Raw genomic sequence first — 21,054 nt, 5'->3', positions numbered from 1 at the left:
ACACAAAAACACACACATCACATCCTATCCTTAGAGTGTCATCAAAGAAACTGATACCCCTAACTAGCCTGTGGGAAGAGAAATGAGGTGGCTAAAAGATGGAGAAACAAGGGATATTTATGCCCTTCTATGCTTTGCATTTTGTACTGCAGAAAGGCACTATCTTTTCAATGAATAAATAAAATAATTTACACATTCCAAGTTTGTCATGGAAGGATGAACTTATTCTCCTTTGTAGTATTTAACCCAGTATGACCTTATTGATAGACTACTAATTTGTTGTGTATAAAAGGAATGTGCAGATTCTCTTAAAATTAGAAATAAAAATAAAGTGGTATCTAAATGGAAACACATTTCCCAAAGCACTGCTTACCCATACCATGGGAAATACAAAGTCATAATTTTTATTATATTCCTCTGTACCCTATGCTATCTTATTCTATTTCAAGTAACTCATTAAATTGATTTCATAACTCATCAACAGGTCACCAGCAACAACTTGAAAATAGTTCCCGAAATGATCTCTTTTTCTTTATCACTATGACCAAAGACCTCACCCAAGATCATGCTATTTCTCAACTACCTCAATAGCCTCCTAAACAGACTCCCTTTTTGGGTACTACATGCCTCAAATTTGAAGGCTTGCAAGTTACTTCTCTTTAATGATTCCCACCTCTCTCAAAGATAATGACTAAGCTCCCTGAAGCAGCATAGAAGCCTCACCAAAACTGGGCTGTATTTCAACATCACTAAATTTGTTTTTCTTCCCACACTTCGTGTCATTAATCACTTCCCTATCTTTGTTCCTATTGCTTCTTCTCCCTAGAATCCTTTTCCTTTCCCTCATACACATTTCACTTTATCAGTTCCTATCCATTTTGGAAAGATACAGATCAGGCACCATATTCTCCAGGAAGCTGTCTTGAGATCAGAGCTCCCAAATTATACAAAGTAGAAGTATCTTCTGGAGAGCTTGTTATAACACAGGTTCTTGAGCTTCACTCCCATCTACTCTGATTCAGGAGGTTTAAGGACAAGCTCAAGGATCTGCATTTCTAACAAATTTCTAGGTGACACTGTTGGTCTTTGGACCACACTTTAGTAGCTGTGCTGTAAACAATATTTTGGCAGGTTTGGGTATCATTCTTTTGGGCTATCACACCATTTTGTGAGTATACTTGCCACACTGCATTGTAAATGTTTCTGCCCTGATTGTGTTTAGTAAACTGAGGTATTTTAGGGGAGCACTCATTGCCACACAAATATGTGCCATTTTGGCATGCAGATCATTTTGTGCTGAAAACAACTGAGACAGAAAATCCTCAGGCAGAACCTTTGACCTCTCCCCAAAGGTAGAGGGGAAACTACCAGAAAAGAAACTACCATCATCAATAACTAGGTATGATAGATAGGGAGGAACCTAGCAAGTCTTGTTTGATTGAAGTCCTCTCTAGGTGCCATTGTTTCTGGATGGCTCAGCAAACATTTATCAAACATTTACTATGTCCATTCTTCCTGTGAATTCCTTTTCTTCCCTTTGAAGTCCCAGGTCCTCACTCCTTTTCCTTAGTTAGAATGATAAATATATTTTGTTTTGACTGAAAATCTTTGGAATCTCTCATGTTTATGTGGATTCTCTGTATGGATGTAATTAAATTTGATTTTCTCCCATTAATGTGTCTCATGTCAATTTAATTCTTAGACCAGCCAGAAGAAACTTGAAGGGTGGAGAAAAATGTTTCTTCTCCAACAGTATATTCATACATCTGCTTGCCTCTAAGCAAATTAAGAATTTGCTTGACATAGTAAGTCACCTTAACGTAGTAGGACATTGTAGTTAATAAATGGTTTGTTAGCTGAACAGAAATTTCATTAGCTTAGCCTCATGTCTTTCTCTGCCTAGAGGGGTTGATCAGGGATATATGCAAATATTGATGTGCATATCACTGATACATTTGATAAAGTCTGCAAATTAATGCTTGTGGACAAAATGGAACAATATGAGCTGGGTAGGAAATAAAGCAATTAGAATTTGGCAACTAATTGAACAATTGGTCAAAGTAAATTGAAGCTTGAATTGATGTCAACATAGAGGAAAGGTTTTAGTGATGTGCTGTAGGGCTCTCTTAGGATTCAGGCTATTTGAGAAGAAAATTGTTTATAACAAAGATGAAGTTATGGAAGGCAGACATGAAATCGGAAGTTGAAAAGAAATGAAGAGATTGCAATACACTGTATTATAGAATCAGGACCTGAAGATCACCACCTCTCCATCTCTGCCATCAAACCAGATTGATGGGTTAACAAGTTTATTAAGGCTTCATATAGTTTGGGGTTCAAAACAGGTTTCCCTTCTGGGTGGGGAGGCAGAGTGCAAGGGGAGAAAACTAGGAGGGCAGAGCAATCACAACTGAGGTGGAGGAGGCTGTTAGCAGAAGGTGACAGTGTCAATGAAAATATAGAAGTTCAAATCACCAGAGATGAACCCAAACCCAGACAGAACAATACTGCCAGTTATAGAAGCTACCTCTAGTGGTAGTGTGCTTCTTGTGTTTTCACTGTATTTGTCAGAACTGGTTCAAGAAATGGGAGGTACTGGACCCAAGCTCCAGGCACCTTAGTGGGCAAGTAAGATAAGCAGGGCCAGGGAAAGGGTTGATGTCTTTGCATCTAATTCCAAAAAAAAGTAGATGACCCAAGAGCAGGACGGAGAAAAGGTCAACTAGAAGCAGCACATGTGAAAAAGAACCAGTGACTTTAGATACTAATAAGTTCAGTGTGAGTCAACACTGTGATACAAATATTGCTGGAGTAAGGAACTATGCAATGATTAAAGGCATGCACTATGCTGGATGACCTCTGTGGTATTTTGGCAGCTTAACAAGCCTCCAGCAAGGGACTAAATTTCCCCTTTCTCCTTCTCGTAGCATACCCATATTTCTTAGACTAACATTCTTCAGACTGGGATATGCTGCTGGAGGTACACAAAGACTTTCTTAGGCATAGATTGTGTCCATGGAATCAGTTTCCAAATTCTAGCTTCAACAAGGGAGTCTCCTGGTTTTATTCCTGTGGTACACGAACATCATACCAATTACTATTCCCATCTTTTGGTTAATGATAGTCTTCCAACTCTACAAAATAAAAGCATGTCTCTTCTGATGTATCCCAATGGTGTACTGTGCCCAATATACATTTATGAAAAATAAAAATATGATTCAAAACATTGATGACTGAAATTCTCTTTTAATCAAGATACCATCAAGCACCTACCTATCCATTTCACTAATAGATTAATTTCCAATAAAAATCTATTGATTATGCTTAATAATTACTTATCAGAAGTTGTATATACTTAAGTAATTTCATTATTACTAAGTATATTTATTATTGGTAATTGTAGATATAATTCAATCTAATGGATATTTTAAAATACTTAAAGCTTTATACTTATAGAAAAGTGTTTGTAGGGGCACCTGGGTGGCTCAGTGGGTTAAAGCCTCTGCCTTCGGCTCAGGTCATGATCTCAGGATTCTGGGATCGAGCCCCGCATCAGGCTCTCTGCTCAGTGGGGAGCCTGCTTCCGCCTCCTCTCTCTCTGCCTGCCTCTCTGCCTACTTGTGATCTCTGTCAAATAAATAAATAAAATGTTGAAAATAGAACTGCCCTATGACCCAGCAATTGCACTACTGGGTATTTACCCTAAAGATACAAACGTAGTGATCCAAAGGGGCATGTGCACCCGAATGTTTATAGCAGCAATGTCCACAATAGCCAAACTATGGAAAGAACCTAGATGTCCATCAACAGATGAATGGATCAAGAAGATGTGGTATATATACACAATGGAATACTATGCAGCCATCAAAAGAAATGAAATCTTGCCATTTGCGACAACATGGATGGAACTAGAGCGTATCATGCTTAGCAAAATAAGTCAAGCAGAGAAAGACAACTATCATATGATCTCCCTGATATGAGGAAGTGGTGATGCAACATGGGGGCTTAAGTGGGTAGGAGAAGAATCAATGAAACAAGATGGGATTGGGAGGGAGACAAACCATAAGTGACTCTTAATCTCACAAAACAAACTGAGGGTTGCTGGGGGGAGGGGGTTTGGGAGAAGGGGGTGGGATTATGGACATTGGGGAGGGTATGTGCTTTGGTGAGTGCTGTGAAGTGTGTAAACCTGGTGATTCACAGACCTGTACCCCTGGGGATAAAAATATATGTTTATAAAAAATAAAAAATTTAAAAAAATATCTTAAAAAAAAAAAGAAAAGTGTTTGTAAAGATTGAATTTAAATACACATAGATATATTTGTCATAGAGAAGTATGATAAAGTGGTTAATAAAAGGCTTTATAGCATAAATATATATTACATTAGAATACATTTCTTTGGGGAAATAGAATGGAAATATAAAGAAAGAAAAATGCTATGAAACTTAAAGATGAGTTTGTGTACTTTTTCAAGTAGAAGATGGTAGATATTATATTGCTGTGGTATTTGAAGTCTACTGGATATATTCAAAAGAGTAATGAAACACTTTTTGAATGTCAATATTTACAATATGTCATGGGAGAAAACATACGTCAAGTTTAGAAAGTTCAGGAGGATACTGAGTTTTCTAAGCTATCTGGAGAGTTTTCTAAGCAGAATGGTATACATACCACTGTAATAGAGGATTTGGGGGAGCTTTCCTCCTTGCCTAGGCAGGGGAGAAAGAAAAACACTCTTCTCCTCTCCCTCATGAAGTAAGTAGGAAAAAAAAGACAAAAACAAAAAACTACATACCAGTTTCCTCTTAGCCAACAAAATCTTAGTCCTACTTGAATTCTCTGTTCCAGGAATTCCCAATTCAAGAAACTTCTCAAGTTTATAATCTTTTCCTTACATGGGCAATTTGGTTGGATGAAAGAAAATGAAAATCTCATGACTATCCACAGTCTTTTTTTGGATTGGTTTTCTGGTAGCAGCTTACAACTTTCTTTTGAAAGGGTGCTGTATTTTGCAAGCCTAATTTTTCTTCTTAGAGGTTCTTGTCAAAATTCCAGCTTCACTAGAAAAGGTCCCATTCACCATCTTTTCCTATTATTTTAGGAAAATGTATTCCCACCATAGTTGTACCTTAATCTATCAAGTGCCAGAGAAATTGGCCCAATTTTTCATTATTAATCAAGAGGCAAGTAAGGATAAGAAAGGCAAATTAAACAGTGTCATAAACCCAGTTAAGTGTCACAGCTGGGATCTAAACATGGCTCTTTTGTTTCTCTTCCCATTATTATGCTACCTTAACCAAGCAATGGTTTTTGGAGTTGAGAGGAGGGGTAAACAGTAATAGATAAAATTATGATTTTCAGTGTTCCAAGAGAAGGGTCTATGCCTAATTCCTTTAAAATATGGATTTATCCACAAACCAACAATCTTCAAGATTTTATTGGAGCTGGAATTACATATACTCTTGCCCAGAAGCAACCTAAATTTGGAGCGGGGGTGGTGGTTAATGTCCAATAAACCTCATTTCAGTTGTATGAAATGAGAATATTTTACCTTTTTGTCCAAAAACTTTTACTCACTATTTTTCAGGACACATCCCATGGAAATATTAATGTACTTAATAGAAAACACTGAAACTATTTTTCTAGAAAGGAGGATTAGATATAAAAAGTTAGTGTCTTCTCAGTTCCTAGCCTTCCCAACATCATGTCTTAAAAAAACAAAAAAAAACAAAAAAAACAACTAAATTAGATCTCTTCTTCTAATTCTGAGCTAGTACACAGCTCTATCTAAGGGAGTAACTATTTGAATGTGAATAAACTCCTTGTATGTAAATTATCTCCCTAACAGTGAACTAGATAACATTAACTTCCAAAAAGCTAATTATGTGAACAAAATGACACACCCCTTACTGACTGAGGATCCAGTGAGGAATCTAACTCAAAATCCAGTGCTCCTGATTGATAGTCTCTGGAAGCATAGTAAGGACATATTTTTTCTTAGGAGTTTGAGTTGACTCTAGGTGCTGGGTTAGAGCCCAAGATTTTTTGTTTGAAAGCTACCAAGGGTGTAGAACATATTACATTCTCATCGAGATCTCATTTGCTTGAACTTCAGTTCTTTGGCATTTAAAGCACTCTTTTTCTGGCATTCTTACTTTGTTGTTACTTTGGTTCCTCCCTTTGCCATGGGAAGTTCTCACTGTTCTGATTCTCTGAAGAGAGTAGCTGTGGGTGGAGCTGTCAGTTTCCCTCCTTGTTGACTTGGTTTTACTAAAGATAATGTGGAATTTCTATGGCCTTTTGGGGAAACTTATGATCTCCCTACACTGGTTCATCTAGGACCTCTCCCTTCCCATAACCTCTGCTATTCTTTCTTTTTGTCACCTTTGAACTTTCCCTTAGCTGCCTTGAATTTTTTGATATATTGCCTTTCAAAACCTTCTTATCTCCCATCTGTTCACCTCTGCCAGACCACTTCCTGCCTACAGCATCCTTCAATTCAACTATGAGCTTTGTGCTTCGTGCCCCATAGGGGGCTCTCAAAAGACTAAGGAGCCCCAAAAGTAATCTCTTGAAGCTGAAAAGACTACCTGGAAACAAACTGGTTTTTTATAGACTTAGATGGGCTTTGGAGACACCCAGATTGCCTTGCGCTACAGCTTTAGTCACTCACCCAAATTTTCATCCACAGCTTCCATAAGATTACTTATTAAATCCAAAGAAAAGTTTAACAGTCTCCTACACAAATACTGAATGAAAACATTTAGACTTCATATTAAATATAACCTCAACTTGTTTTCATATGGTTGCTAGTCTGCTACAAAATGCTGCATATGACAGTTCACATTTATATGCTTCTTGGTTTTTTCTATAAAACAAAAGTTACTAATAGTTAAAAAGGTACAATCAATATATATAAATGAAACTTTTAGAAACATTAAGGTCAAAGAGAAACAACTCTGTATGCAACATATGAAAGGTGTGTAATAGCATTGGTTTTGTAACTAAGAAGAGAGTAATTTTGTCCTTAGTGTAGGACAAAATCTGAGTGGTTATTGAAAGTTGTAGAAAGTTCGTGGAAAGGAAATTTTGTTTCATATGATCAAAGCTTACTATGATTGAATGGGTTTATTTATAAGCTTTTTACAAATGAGCTTTAGTATCCACAGTATATTAATGCAAAACTAGAGTTCATTTTTTTTCTTCATTAAAATGACAAAATTTTCTTGGATTATTGATTTGTTCTTAATAACAGGTTGTAAAAACTTTTTCTTTACCTTCGGAGTAATTCAGGTAAGCAAGAATGATTGTGTCTTATCAGAATAATTTCCTGTGTTTTATGTGGATTTTATCATGTCCTAGATTATTTAAGAATCTTCTCACTTTCGGGAGAGCCAGCCTTTTATAACCATGTCACCTTCTAGGTTTATTTTTGAAACCTTTCACTGTCACTTTGGTTAAATAGGTAGTCAAGCACTGTGTCAGTGACCCATGATCCTATTTAACCAAGGGTTCGAACTTCTTCACATTTTTGACAACCTTTGATATTTTGCCTTCCACAAATCAAACCCAAAATGAAATCTTGATCTCAAACTGACATGAAAAATCTCCAGATTTGTTCTCTCACATTTGTTCTCTCTTAATATCTAAAAAAGATATATGAAGAATAGTTAGGTTTATTTGATATGTTGAGTCAGCATAAAAAGCATTATAAAAAAAGAAGTTATATTTGTATGGGTCACATGTTATTAACATAAATATTTCAGTAATTATATCAAGTTACTAGAAATTAGTCAATGCCCTTGCTGTCCATGATACGACTTGGTTCTGCTTTGCCTAACAGACCATAGTATAATGTCATCAGTGATAATTCTAGTTATTACCCGGAAATGTTGTATGCCACAGAAACGACTGACTGAATTCCTTTAAGTGAATTCTCACCAGATTTTATTTATTTATTTATTTATTTATTTATTTATTTATTTATTTTTTGACAATGGCTGTTTGAAGCCTATTATCATTTACAGAGAGTTGTTTTACTCTGAGGCTCCCTGAAAGTGCTTGTAATCAGCTACAGGGCCAGAATTCTTGTCTTCAACAATAAGGGACTATCTCAGAGACCCATGGAAAGGACAATATCAGGTACTCTAGGGCACAACCATCTGCTGCTTTGCTTAAATAGCTTTGACCGAATCAGGATTTCTGGAACTCCAGTGGAGAATCTGATGGGTTTATGAAACTGCTAGCTGGAGATCAAGCAAAACGACAATCAATTACAGAGAAGTGATTGAACTGATGACGAATCACTTGATTAAGGCTTTTGTTTGGACTACTGCTGATGCTTGAATGTTCTGTTTTCTTGACACAAGGAACTCCTTTTTTCTTTTTTCTTAAGCCATCTCTATCTCAGATCAATTTAGTAGATTATACTTTTATAAACAGAAATGAAATATTCATCTTTTTCTCCCTGCCTCCAGAATTCATAAACTCCTATAGAGTAATTTTATTTTCCTGGCAATATGATTATTTGCACAGATTCAATAAGAATCTGTCTTTCTTGTAACAGGACATAATTGAGAAAATTGATTATATAACCAAGGATTTGACTGGAATGTCATATTTGAGAATGATATACACAAAATTGGATATGACCAGATAGTTTTAAAGAGCCAGAGTATACTCTTTGGAGATAATGTTTACAAAGCCCTCTCTTTAGAAAATGAGCCTGTCTTATGGGATGTCCAGTCTTACAGGTAAATAAGGAAGGTCACTTCCTGGCAGTTCCAGGAAGCCTTAGGATATTTTGAGGTCTGTCAGAGTAGAAAAATTCACCCCAATCTATAGGTATTGCAGGTAACATCTCATGGCAAGTTCTTGGCATGGATTTCTAATCTCATGAACCTTTTAAAAGTCAAATCTGAGATTCTTCATAAAAATTTACAGCAACACAGACTTTGAAAAGCCCGTATAGCTGGCTACTATCCTTGCTGAACTTCCATAAATACAGTCCAGCTTTATTTGGTAAACAATAATAATCATACTGGGAGTACCTTCGATCACATGGGAGGTGACTGTAGAAAAACCCAAATTATGTTTCAGTGGAACACTGGAGCACTGCTATCAAGTTTCAGTTCAAGTAGTCCTTGATTCTAGTCTCGTTCTTTGCCTTTGAGCTCTTTCCTATTTCCCTGTAAACTATGTGATATTGTTACCGACCTGCAAATTGGACTGTCTCACACATTTTGTTCATCCTTACCAAATTTTCAATTCCTTTAGTTTCCTTCAATATCTGACTACAACTTTCCAAACTCGTGTTTCCATTTTTCTTCTCCTCTTCTCCCGACCTGGCATCACTGAGAACTAAAAGCTAACTACTTAGAGCATTATAGAGATCCTAGATTGTTCTATAGTTGAACTTTCCTCTCAGGCTCTAAAGAAACCCAGAGAGCCGAAGCTGGACCACTTGATACTGGCTTCAAAGGACTCGTCAGCACAGTGAATTACCTATGGACAACCTGCATGCCTGGAGCACTGCCTATAAGGGCTTCTCAGAAAGCTCACTGGGAGTCCCACAGCTTTTATGCTCTGCTACAGGAAATAGCTATGACCGTGGACAATCTTATAAAAACTCTCTGATGTCTGTGCTGTCACCCCAAATATTCAGTCATAAAATGGCCACTGCCATTGTCACATCACCATCTAAAGATGTTTCCAGCCCAGCCTCCAGGAATCTTCTTCATTGGCTGCCCTCTGGACTTGGAAACTGGGTTTATAGTTGATTCCAACCATTAATCTTTGTTTTTCTTTTTACTACCATAGAAAATACCCCTTATTAAATACCTAATTGCTTACACTGTGCTGCAAAATTCTCTGCTATCAAGTTTCAGTTCAAGTAGTCCTTGAACAACAGAAAGCTTCTGAAATAACTGGCTTGGAGTACCTTTCCCAAGCTGTTCAGTGGGAAAACTGGCTTCCCTTGGACAAAAGAAGGCAGTGACAAAGATGGCCTTGGCATTCTCTTTAATGTTGACTGAAGGATTAGATGGGTTTCTTCCTGATTATAGGCCTGAACTCTTTTTTCTTCATGCCTTCACTTGAGAAAATTTTCAATTTTAAATTCCTCATCTGCCTCTTTGAGAAATAAGTCTTTTACCACCTCTGAATGTTTTTCTCAAATAGCTGGCAGCCACCGCATTGAAGTGGAAGTAGTGGAAGTAGGAAGGCTAACTGGCTTTTCATCTCAGTGTGGGTTGGAGGGGGATAGTAACCTCCCTTCAGTAAGGGACAATTAGCAAACACACAAGGCCAAATCACAGTCACCAATGTCCCCACTAGTGTCCCCCAGTACTTTAACACTAGCTCATCCCAGTGATTAAAATATTTGCTGCCTTTTGATTCAGTGGAGTTGACTTCAGTCTCTCTCTCCTATTTCAATACCCTTGAATAAAGTCTTCCTTGCCTATTAAGTTATCCAGTGCTTTTTTTTTTTTTTTGACAACACTCACAGCAACATGAACACACATGCAGAAGGGTCTGGATGCTCGAATACTTTATCATTCAGTTACTCTAATTGTGTCCACAAAGTTTTCTTTGTGGACTCGTGATTATGGGCAATTAATTTTCTTACATGGAAGGGAAGAGCCAACAGAACAGTATGTCATGTTATTTATAGATCACAGAAGCAAAGTCATTCTTGAAGGGAAAAAGAAAACTTTCCCATCTTCAATATGAAGGTATTTCAGTCAGTAAGACTTAACGTAACATTACGTGTCCCGCCTCCCCTCATATTTTCACACAAAGTTTTGAAAGCAGTAGTTAGGCAGTTTTATGTCAGATAAATAGTATACCTACAGCTCATTATTGACAGCATTCATTAAAGATTAAAAACATAAGACCCTTTAGAGAAATTCTAACTGGTCCCTTGTTCTTTGCATTCAATTATCATTTCTAAAATCTGAAATCAACATATTTTATGTCTAAATTGAGAGTATCTTTGAAAATCTAAATTCAAAGGCATGCCTTCTAGTGGGCTGACTAAAGGGAAAGGTCTGTGATGATGCCTAATTTTCACCTTCTACATCACAATCTCATTGATTATGTTTCTCAGTTTGCTAAGGGTTCGGTGAGGTGATTTTTCAAGATGAGTATTGCTATTTGCAGGATTTCCTGAATAGGAATATTTTGGGAGTAAATTGCACAAGCCAAGCAATGTGCAGTCAATTTTCACTCCAGCATAAACAATGTATTAGAACAGAGCCCTTAAGGCTTTTTTTATTTGGGTTTCATTACATAGCTAGCTGCATTTCATCAATAAGCATGAAGTGCCAAGCAGGCAAAACTGAGGCTCACAGAGGGTATTACATATTTTTCTAACAGGTGCTCTGAGTTTGACTAGAGAAAACAAATGACCTGGATGTCAAGGCCTTAGGCTCTTTTGCTTCAGAGGTAGCCATGGCGCCCATGGACAGACAAAGACAATTTTTTTACATTTAGGAATTGGAGGGTCGGGGCACCTGGGTGGCTCAGTGGTTTGGGCTGCTGCCTTTGGCTCGGGTCATGATCTCAGGGTCCTGGGATCGAGCCCTGCATCGGGCTCCCTGCTCCGCAGGAAGCCTGCTTCCCTCTCTCTCTCTCTCTGCCTGCCTCTCTGCCTACTTGTGATCTCCGTCTTTCAAATAAATAAATAAAATCTTTAAAAAAAAAAAAAAGGAATTGGAGGGTCCTTGTGCATCTACTTTCTTTGCACTCACTCATTCCTAAGATTTTAGAAAGGAGTTTCTTTCTCGGTGTTAAAAAATGGTCATGTCCACAAAAGTATTTAAAAACTATTTTTGGTTTTCAGTAGTTTAAAGTCCATTTTTCCATCTCTCTTTGACTGGAAAAAGAAGAAGTTTAATCTCTTTAAATAGAGAGCTATACCAGGCTGTACAGACTAAAATCACATATCTTATAGTAAAAGAACTCTGAGCAATCTTAATAAATCATTTATTAGGCAGTGAATTTAGATAGAAGCTAGACAAAGAGGGATAAAGAAATAGTTAAGTTAGTATTAATCACACAGGTTGCTATTTCCTGATTACAAGCTAGGGGTCTGAGAATTATAGGGAGAATGTCTCAAGTCACCATATATATGATTTTATGATCTTTATTGCCTTGGATATAGCCACAGGGAAGAAGGAAAAGGCTAAGGGAATATTTTTGAAATCTACACTCCAGATATGAGAAACTCAGAATATGCGCAGAGGACTGAAGCCAAGGAATTTTACTGCCAGGGAAAAAGCAGCTGCCTCTCCCCTTAGTGATTTAGACCAAGCTGCAGGAGGCAAATATCATGACTCTCCAAAAGTACACACAGCAGTGAGAGTGTGGACTTGTAGCTTTGATAAAGGAAAGTGATTAACACAGCTGAGAGGAGCTTTCACTCTAAACTGCAGGGACTTATTTGGCATGGATGTATGGGCTATGGGCAAACAAATGGCCAACACAAGTTTTCCATATTTGGGAACAATTATGTGTGGGTGGGGAGGTTGAGACTGGGACTAAAGTCACTTGGGTTCAGTCAATAACATCCCTTCACATCAAAGGATTTTGTTATCCTTCCTATTAAATATATTCCATGTACAGAGATAGCTAATATTGAATACATTTTTTATTACTTGAATGAAGCAGCTCATTTTAACTAAAGATTATATTTAAAAGTAAAGGAATGTGCTTTTGCCTGTGAGTTACAGAAAGCTCCTTCTGACTTGGAACAAAGAGATTATTGCCTTCCTCTTTATAATACTGAATCAAGAAATACTTAAGATTATGCTAGAACCAAGAGAATATGGCTGAGGTTACTGCTTGTTGGAGTGAATAACTATGTCTTTGTTGAGATGACTGACCACTGAAAAATGAGCATCAAGGAGATGCAGTTGCACTGGAGACTGTACCCCAAGTACCACTGAGGGCACTGTGCTAGCAAGGTAAAAACAGTGAAGGCTTTCCAGGACTGGTGGCTTCCCTGAATGATGACATGGCTTTGCACTCAACCAGTCTTGTTCCTGTGACTACACCTAACCCAAACACAGGATGAATAGTGCATCAGAATCCAGGGTCTGGTGTCAAGACCTCTGCTGTGTCACCACTGTACCAACTGTGTTGTTCCCTGTCCTGGATACTTTCATAAAACCAACTAAAATTTGTTTGGGTAAAGACTACTGTGACTTGATCTTATTTGTTAAACTTGAATGGAAGACCATGCCACTAGATGAGCAGCCTGGGTTTTGCAGTGGCAAAATGATGTCTATCTGTGATGTACATGGTATTATCATCTGTGCTCGGGAGTTGCTAACAGAATGGTGCATATACATGGCAGGAAGAGGTAAGGTGAAAGTAGCGGAGTGCACTTTGCAAACATAACTCATTTTAGTTGTTCCCAGCCTCTCTCTCTCTCTCTCTTTCTCTCTCTCCTTAATCTCACTCAAGCCCATCTTTCCTAAACTTGGACTTTCTCTTCTCTAGAATATCCTCACACTTTATTTTATCCTTGCCTTATCTCCCAGCAAAACAGCACCTACATGGAGATAAAAAGCACGAGGCTGTGTTAACCTTGGAAAGCAAGCAAAATGAAAAATCAGGGTCAGTAAACTCAAAGTAAAACTTTACTTAAGATGTTACTTATTTAGTCTGAAATTTCCCATGCTTACATAAATCAAGAGGTTGAGATTTCAATTTTATTGCTTTATGTGATTAGCTGTTTAATGTTGTTGGCCCATAGGAGATGCAAAGCAGGGAATCAAGTTGGGATAAGTCTTTGGAATATGCTCCTGGGAAGAGAGAGAAGATAGGGACAGTCAATGTCCACAGGGACACTAAAAGGAGGAGATGGTGGGGTCCAACTGGCATGTTGGTCTAGAGCAGTAGGTTTACCTGTGGCACCTCATTACCACTCTGGGTGTCTCATTACCACCTTTATACTTTGATTAAAAAATACAGGTATCCATCAGACACTGGGCCCTAAGATGGGGGTGTTCAGAAAGGAGGGGAATGAGGCAGGTAAGTAAGAAGAAGCCCTCTGTATCCAAAGAAGAGTGTCATGATGTACTCAGGTCTGCAAAATTTATGTGTAAGTCAGTGTACAAAGGTTAACAGAAAATGGACACAGAGGTTTATAAGAAATCTAAGAGGGCTTTCTATTCTACTTGGGGTATCAAAAAAACTTTTAAAGAAGTAAAGACATTGAATTGAGTTTTGAAGGATATAGAAAAGTTCATCATGCCAACAAAGGAGGAAGAAGTAATTTAAGGAAGAGAGATCAAAGACACAAACATGACATGAAACCACATACATTTAAACATAACATAATTTGTTGTGGCTAGAATATAAAGGGAGGTTGCTGGCAGAAAAAAAGGATACAAAGGTAAACTGCAGACAGCCTGAGAGGGTTTTCTAATATTTACTAAAGAGCCTATACTGTATTTGGTAGGCACCTAATGTCCTAAACAACTTTAGTTTTAGATAAGGAGTCTACAAACATATATTGAGTGCGATTAAAGTAGGGATGGCAAACGGGTCATAGTAGCAAAGATGTTGAAGGCATTCCAGTTATAAGAGTTTAATGAATAGGGGGCACCTGGGTGGCTCAGTGGGTTAAGCCACTGCCTTCGGCTCAGGTCATGATCTCAGGATCCTGGGATCGAGTCCCACATTGGGCTCTCTGCTCAGCAGGGAGCCTGCTTCCCTTCCTCTCTCTCTCTCTGCCTGCCTCTCTGACTACTTGTGATCTCTCTCTCTCTCTCTTTGTCAAATAAATAAATAAATAAATAAATATTTAAAAAAAGAGTTTAATGAATACATTATTGCTAGTAAGTGCTGTAAGAGAAAACAATAAATGCTAGTCAATTTACTATTATTATTATTAACATTATAACAACAATGGTGATTATGTTAATGCATGAGAAACTTAGTTGAGTGACTGCCATTTTTTAGAAAATAATATTTAAAGCAAAGAGTCCGTACCTTAATGTCAAATGGTCCTGTTTGATTTGGTTGATTGTAAATTTCCAACTGATTCCGAATAGGAGACAGCCACAGAAGCAGGTGATTTAACTGCTCTTCTATCTGTCCAAGGTCTTTTATGTGTGCCTCAATTTCTCTTTGTTTCTCAGGCAAATCTCTAGAAACCTGAAGGGAAAAAAAAGAGGTGAAGATTCCCATGGTTTAAATAAAAAAGCAAAAAATAAATATATTCTAAAATTATTTGCTTTAAAATGTTATAGAAATTCACTGAATTTGGTGTTTTACAGGACGAAATGGATTACTCTCATGGGTTAAATGTTAGGATTTAATTAATGTACTACAAATGATTTATTAATAGTCTTCCCCCAAATACTATGCTTTAAAGACAATAAGACTATTTTTTTTTTGGAATTCAAAACACACACTCACACAAATGCATACCCAACTCCAACCAATAAAGTAAACAAATACATTCTCCACTGAATCACTCATTTACTAAACATAGTGGTATTGCATATTAGATGCCAGATATTCTGTCTTTATACTTCCTTCTAACTTTCTTGTATTTTAAGGAAAACGATGCAAGGGAATTTTTTATGCACAAAATAAAATGGGGAGGTAGGCTATAGTTTGTGGGTCTAAGTATAAACGAGTAAAAGAAAACAAGATCACTGGAATAAAAAGGAAAAAAAAGACATTTGGATTAGAGTAGAATATACCAGTATGATCATAGGCTATTTCTATTAAGGGCTTACAATATGACAAATACCGTTAGTAAGTTTCACATTTACAGCCTTCTTTAACCCAACCAACAATCCTATGATACAGATACTATTCTTTTCCCCATTTTATAAATGGATGATGACATTGGGGTTGAGAAACATAAAATACCTTGGGAAGGAGTAAGATACTGTGTTCAACATTGTGAAGTCTAGAGTTAGGCTGCTTAGTTTTAATTCTAGTTTTTTCCCAACACTTCAGCAAAGTTTTCTTTAATTCCCAGTGCCTTCTCTACAGAATGCAGATAATGACAGTATCTGCTTCACAGGGTCACTATAAGGATTAAATAAGGTAATTCATTGTAAATAACTGAGAGCAATAACCTGCATGATAGTAAATGACAATAAAGTCACTGCATGATTATTGCTTAAGCTCAAGTGTAAGTAGGGAGATAGGATAAGCAAGATTGAAGACATTTTTTTCCTATTGTCAAGGACCAAAACAGGTACATGGTATAAAGAATGTGAACCTGCGGGGGGCCTGGGTGGCTCAATGGTTTAAGCCTCTGTCTACAGCTCAGGTCATGATCTCAGGGTCCTGGAATCGAGCCCCACAATGGGCTCTCTGCTCAGCGGGGAGCCTGCTTCCCCCTCTCTGCCTGCCTTCTGCCTACTTGTGATCTCTCTCTGTCTATTAAATAAATAGATAAAAATCTTAAAAAAAAAAGAATGTGAATCTGTAATGGCAAGTCTTTATGATATGATTAATACTATTCTAATAATATAACATTACATTATAGCACAAACACAATGCTACAACATACATCCACTATAAAAGATCATGTTATAATAGATAACATTTTAAAATTTTAATTCCAGTACAGTTAACACACCATGTTATATTAATTTCAGGTGTTCAATATAGTGATTCTACACTTCCCTATCACACGCAGTGCTCATCACAAATGCTTGCCTCAAACCCCATCACCTGTTTCACCCATTCCCTGTTTACCTCCCCTCTGGTAACCATCAATTTGTTTTCTACAGTTAAAAGTCTGTTTCCTGGGGTGCCTGGGTGGCTCCGTGGGTTAAAGCCTCTGCCTTAGGCTTGGGTCATGATCCCAGGGTTCTGGGATCGAGCGCCACATCGGGCTCTCTGCTCAGCAGGGAGCCTGCTCCCCCCCAACCCGCCTGCCTCTCTGCCTACTTGTGATCTCTGTCTGTCAAATAAATAAATAAATAATCTTTAAAAAAATAATAGAGCTTCCCTATGACCCTGTGCAATTGCATTCCTGGGTATTTACCCCAAAGATACAGATGTAGTGAAAAGAAAGGCCATCTATACCCCAATGTTTATAGCAGCAATGGCCACGGTCACTAAACTGTGGAAAGTACCAAGATGCTCTTCAATGGACAAATGGATAAGGAAGATGTGGTCCATATACACTATGGAGTATTATGCGTCCATCAGAAAGGACGAATACCCAACTTTTGTAGCAACATGGATGGGACTGGAAGAGATTATGCTGAGTGAAATAAGTCAAGCAGAGAGAGTTAATTATCATATGCTTTCACTTATTTGTGGAGCATAACAAATAGCATGGAGGACATGGGGAATTAGAGAGGAGAAGGGAGTTGGGGGAAATTGGAAGGGGAGGTGAACCATAAGAGACTATGGACTCTGAAAAAACAATCTGAGGGTTTTGAAGGGGTAGGGGGTGGGAGGTTGGGGTACCAGGTGGTGGGTATTATAGAGGGCACGGATTGCATGGAGCACTGGGTGTGGTGCAAAAATAATGAATACTATTATGCTGAAAATAAATAAAAAATAAATTTAAAAAAAGGACAATCCACAAAAAAGAAAACATAAATTGATTTTAAACAAACATAAAGAAGCTAAACTTTGTTGTAATGAGAGATCTGAAAATTTGATCCAACAAAAATCCAAGTCTGAACACACTAGGCTGCCAGGGTTATGGAGAATAAATGATTATATATGGCCAGTGGGATAGACAAACGGGTGTACCCATTGTGGAAGGTAACTTGTCAGTATCTACAAAATGCATGTAACCTTATACCCAGAATTTTGCTCTTAGGAATTTATCTTGTAGATGTATTTATGCAAGTAAAATCAATGGTGATGTTATGGCAGATGATGGATGGGGCAGAAGATTTTCACTACAGTTTTAAATTTTTGCAAAATAAAATGTATTACCTTTACAGAGAAATAAATTAATGTAGAAAGGGAAACTACCAACTTTTCTTCCTACCAAAAGTAATGGCTGAGAATATATATTTTAATAACAAATCTTTATTAGTAGGATGTAACACATCTAAAGCCAACAGTCCAAAATCGTGATTATTTTTCTAAGACAATATCACTTAGCTAATGGTAGGGTATCATTTGAAACCTTCTGACCTCTAGTTTTTTGATTCCCCACACCTTCAAAAGGATCTTCAGAGGGGCGCCTGGGTGGCTCAGTGGGTTAAAGCCTCTGCCTTCGGCTCAGGTCATGATCCCAGAGTCCTGGGATCGAGCCCCACGTCGGGCTCTCTGCTCTGTGGGGAGCCTGCTTCCTCCTCTCTCTCTCTGCCTGCCTCTCTGCCTACTTGTGATCTCTGTCTGTCAAATAAATAAATAAAATCTTAAAAAAAAAGTTATCTTCAGAAACTGATGGCTTCTACATAGTTCATGGAGAAAGATAACATAATTACTTTATGATATATAATACGAGTAGGTCTTGTGTCAGTTTTTATGTGTCTTAAAATTATTTACTATTACACTTACTACTTCATATTCTTATCAAAATATGGACAGCATTTAATAGTAAAATGCATCCTTTTCCCAAAAAAATTTTTAGGTATTATGGAACCGTGCTCTTCATATGACATATTCCCTGTGGTAAAAGCAAAAAAATTAAACACGTTCAGTTCCCTCATGTGTCAACTTAGTATCTAACCAATTCGTGCCCTAATTTCACACAAGATTAGCTTCCCTTTTTTCAATTTCTGAATTTTAATTTCAAATGTGTAGAAATTTTAATAATAAGATAAACAGAGGTGTCTGTTTTAGAAATAAACAGATATCAAACACTTACTTCCTATCTTATACCAAAAATATTCTAGAAAAATTAAAGTGTTAAGTATAAAAAAATTAATAACAGAACTAGAATAAAATTTTGGTGTGAGGAAGCCTTTTAGAAACAAAATAATGTGAATAAACTACTAAGTATAATATTTGTACTGCTCATTCAAAATTAAGGCCAATCAGCAGAACTAAAAACAAATGACAGCTGGGACTACTTGCAGCATCTATCATATAGGTTATAATATTACATATTAAAAAGATTTTTCAATAAATGAAATGAGATATAGAATCTATTGGAAAACTTGATAAAGAATATAAACAGGAATTTGACAAAAAATGCAAAGAGCCAATAAACAAAAGTCCAACAACTAAGTAATCGGTGAAATGCAAATTAAAACAGCAATAATAATCTATCATTTGCCTATTGTATTGGTTTTTGTCAAAGGTACTTAATCAAAGTTCTAGAAAATAAGCACTCTTATAATGTTTGCTGGAAGATAAATTCTTACATTTGTAGGGAGTAATTTGATAATTCATACAAAAGAGCAAGATGTCTACCCTAAAAACTACCAATATGTCTGAGAGAGTAAGGAAAGAGTAAAAAAAATAAAGGAGTATACCTTGTTCCTCTATTGGGAGAAACCAACTGGAAGATTCTATATTGTAAAGATATCAACTCTCTTCAAATAATCTAAAAATTCAGTGCAAGTTCTATTAAAATGACAACAGCTAGTTTTTAATAGACAGTGACACACCAATTTTAAGATATATATGCAAATACCAAAGGCCAAGAATATCTAATGCAATCTTGAAGAACAACCAAGTTTAAGAATGTTTACGACCAGATATCATTATTTAATATATTTAATTCTGTGTGGTCCTGCTGTGAGAACAGACTATATGCACTTACTTAATTTTGACAATGGTGCCACTTCAGTTAAGTAGGGAGTAGATGATCTAGAAATACATATACCCTACAAGTGTTTGAAGTCAGAAGCAAGCTGGTCCTTGGTGAGGGGCTGGTTGGGAGAGGGTAAATGACTGGGCAGGAGCATGATGGAAGCTCCTAGGGTAATGTTCTAATTACTGATGTGGGTGTTAGTAGCATGGTACGCTAACTTAAAAAAAAAATCCATCAATTTTAAGTGCTAGTGCAACTGTTGGATCCTAGGGTAGTTCTATTTTTAACTTTTTGAGGAAACTCCATACTATTTTCCTGAGTGACTATACAAGTTTGAATTCCCACCAACAGTGTAAGAGGGTTCCCCTTTCTCCACACTACTAGGTATTTACCCAAAGGATATGAAAATACTGATTTGAAGGGATACATGCTTGCCGAGGTTTATAGCACAATTACCAACAATAGCCAAATTATGGAAAGAGTCCAAATGTTCATCAAGTGATGGATAAAGATGTGATATATACATACAATGGAACATTACTCAGCCATAAAAAAAGAATGAAATTTTATCATTTGCAATGATGTGGGTGAAGCTAGAGTGTATTATGCTAAGTGAAATGAGTCAGAGAAAAACAAATATGATTTCATTCATATGTGGAATCTAAGAAACAAAACAGATGAACATAGGGAAAAGGGAAGAGGGGCAAACCAGAAAAGATGCACTTAACTCTAGAGAACAAACTGAGGGTTACTGGACAGGAGGTGGGTGGGGGGGATGGGCTAAATGGGTAGTGGGTGTCTGGCATTGTATGTAAGTGATATATCATGAAATTCTACACCTGAAATTAATATTACACTATGTTAGCTAACCAGAATTTAAATAAAAACTTGAAAGGAGAAAAAAAATTACTCATTCCATTCGACTGCAAAATCTTACTTCTGTGAATTTTCCTAGGGGACTATCAGAGATATACACAGAGACATGTGATGAGAATATCCAATTCTGTCATTTATACTAGTGAAAAACTGAAACAAAATCCCTCAAATGGGAAAAATTACATCTAAGTAATTGGATTTTGCATCCTTTAAAGTACACACTATGAAAAACATTCTATTTTGAAAATATTCAGGATATGTTAATTGGTAAAAGTTACACAAGACACATAAATTAGGTCTTTGATTTTCTGTATATATTTGGCATATCAGTATCTATCATATGTCTTTTTATCTGTATCTTTAAATGATTGGAAATACATAAAACTATTAACCATAATTTTTTGGAGGTGTTACCAATTAAAGATCATTTTAATGTAATTGTTGATATATTTTTGCATTTTATAAGTTT

The 21,054-nt window shown here is 36.8% G+C and overlaps 1 protein-coding gene across 1 annotated transcript in view; it reads right to left on the bottom strand.

Moving 5' to 3' along the window:
• Positions 1–21,054, bottom strand: part of DMD (dystrophin) — a 2,004,585-nt gene that overhangs the window by 623,755 nt on the left and 1,359,776 nt on the right. Inside the window, exon 48 of the mRNA XM_082716529.1 lies at positions 15,002–15,166. Coding sequence (XP_082572655.1) covers positions 15,002–15,166 — 165 coding nt within the window. The remainder of the gene's footprint in view (positions 1–15,001; positions 15,167–21,054) is intronic.

This window comes from Mustela nivalis (assembly GCF_964662115.1).
Source record: "Mustela nivalis genome assembly, chromosome: X".
Lineage (NCBI taxonomy): Eukaryota > Metazoa > Chordata > Mammalia > Carnivora > Mustelidae > Mustela > Mustela nivalis.
Note: the sequence above shows the minus strand (reverse complement) of the source record. Positions and strands in the feature narration are given on the sequence as shown.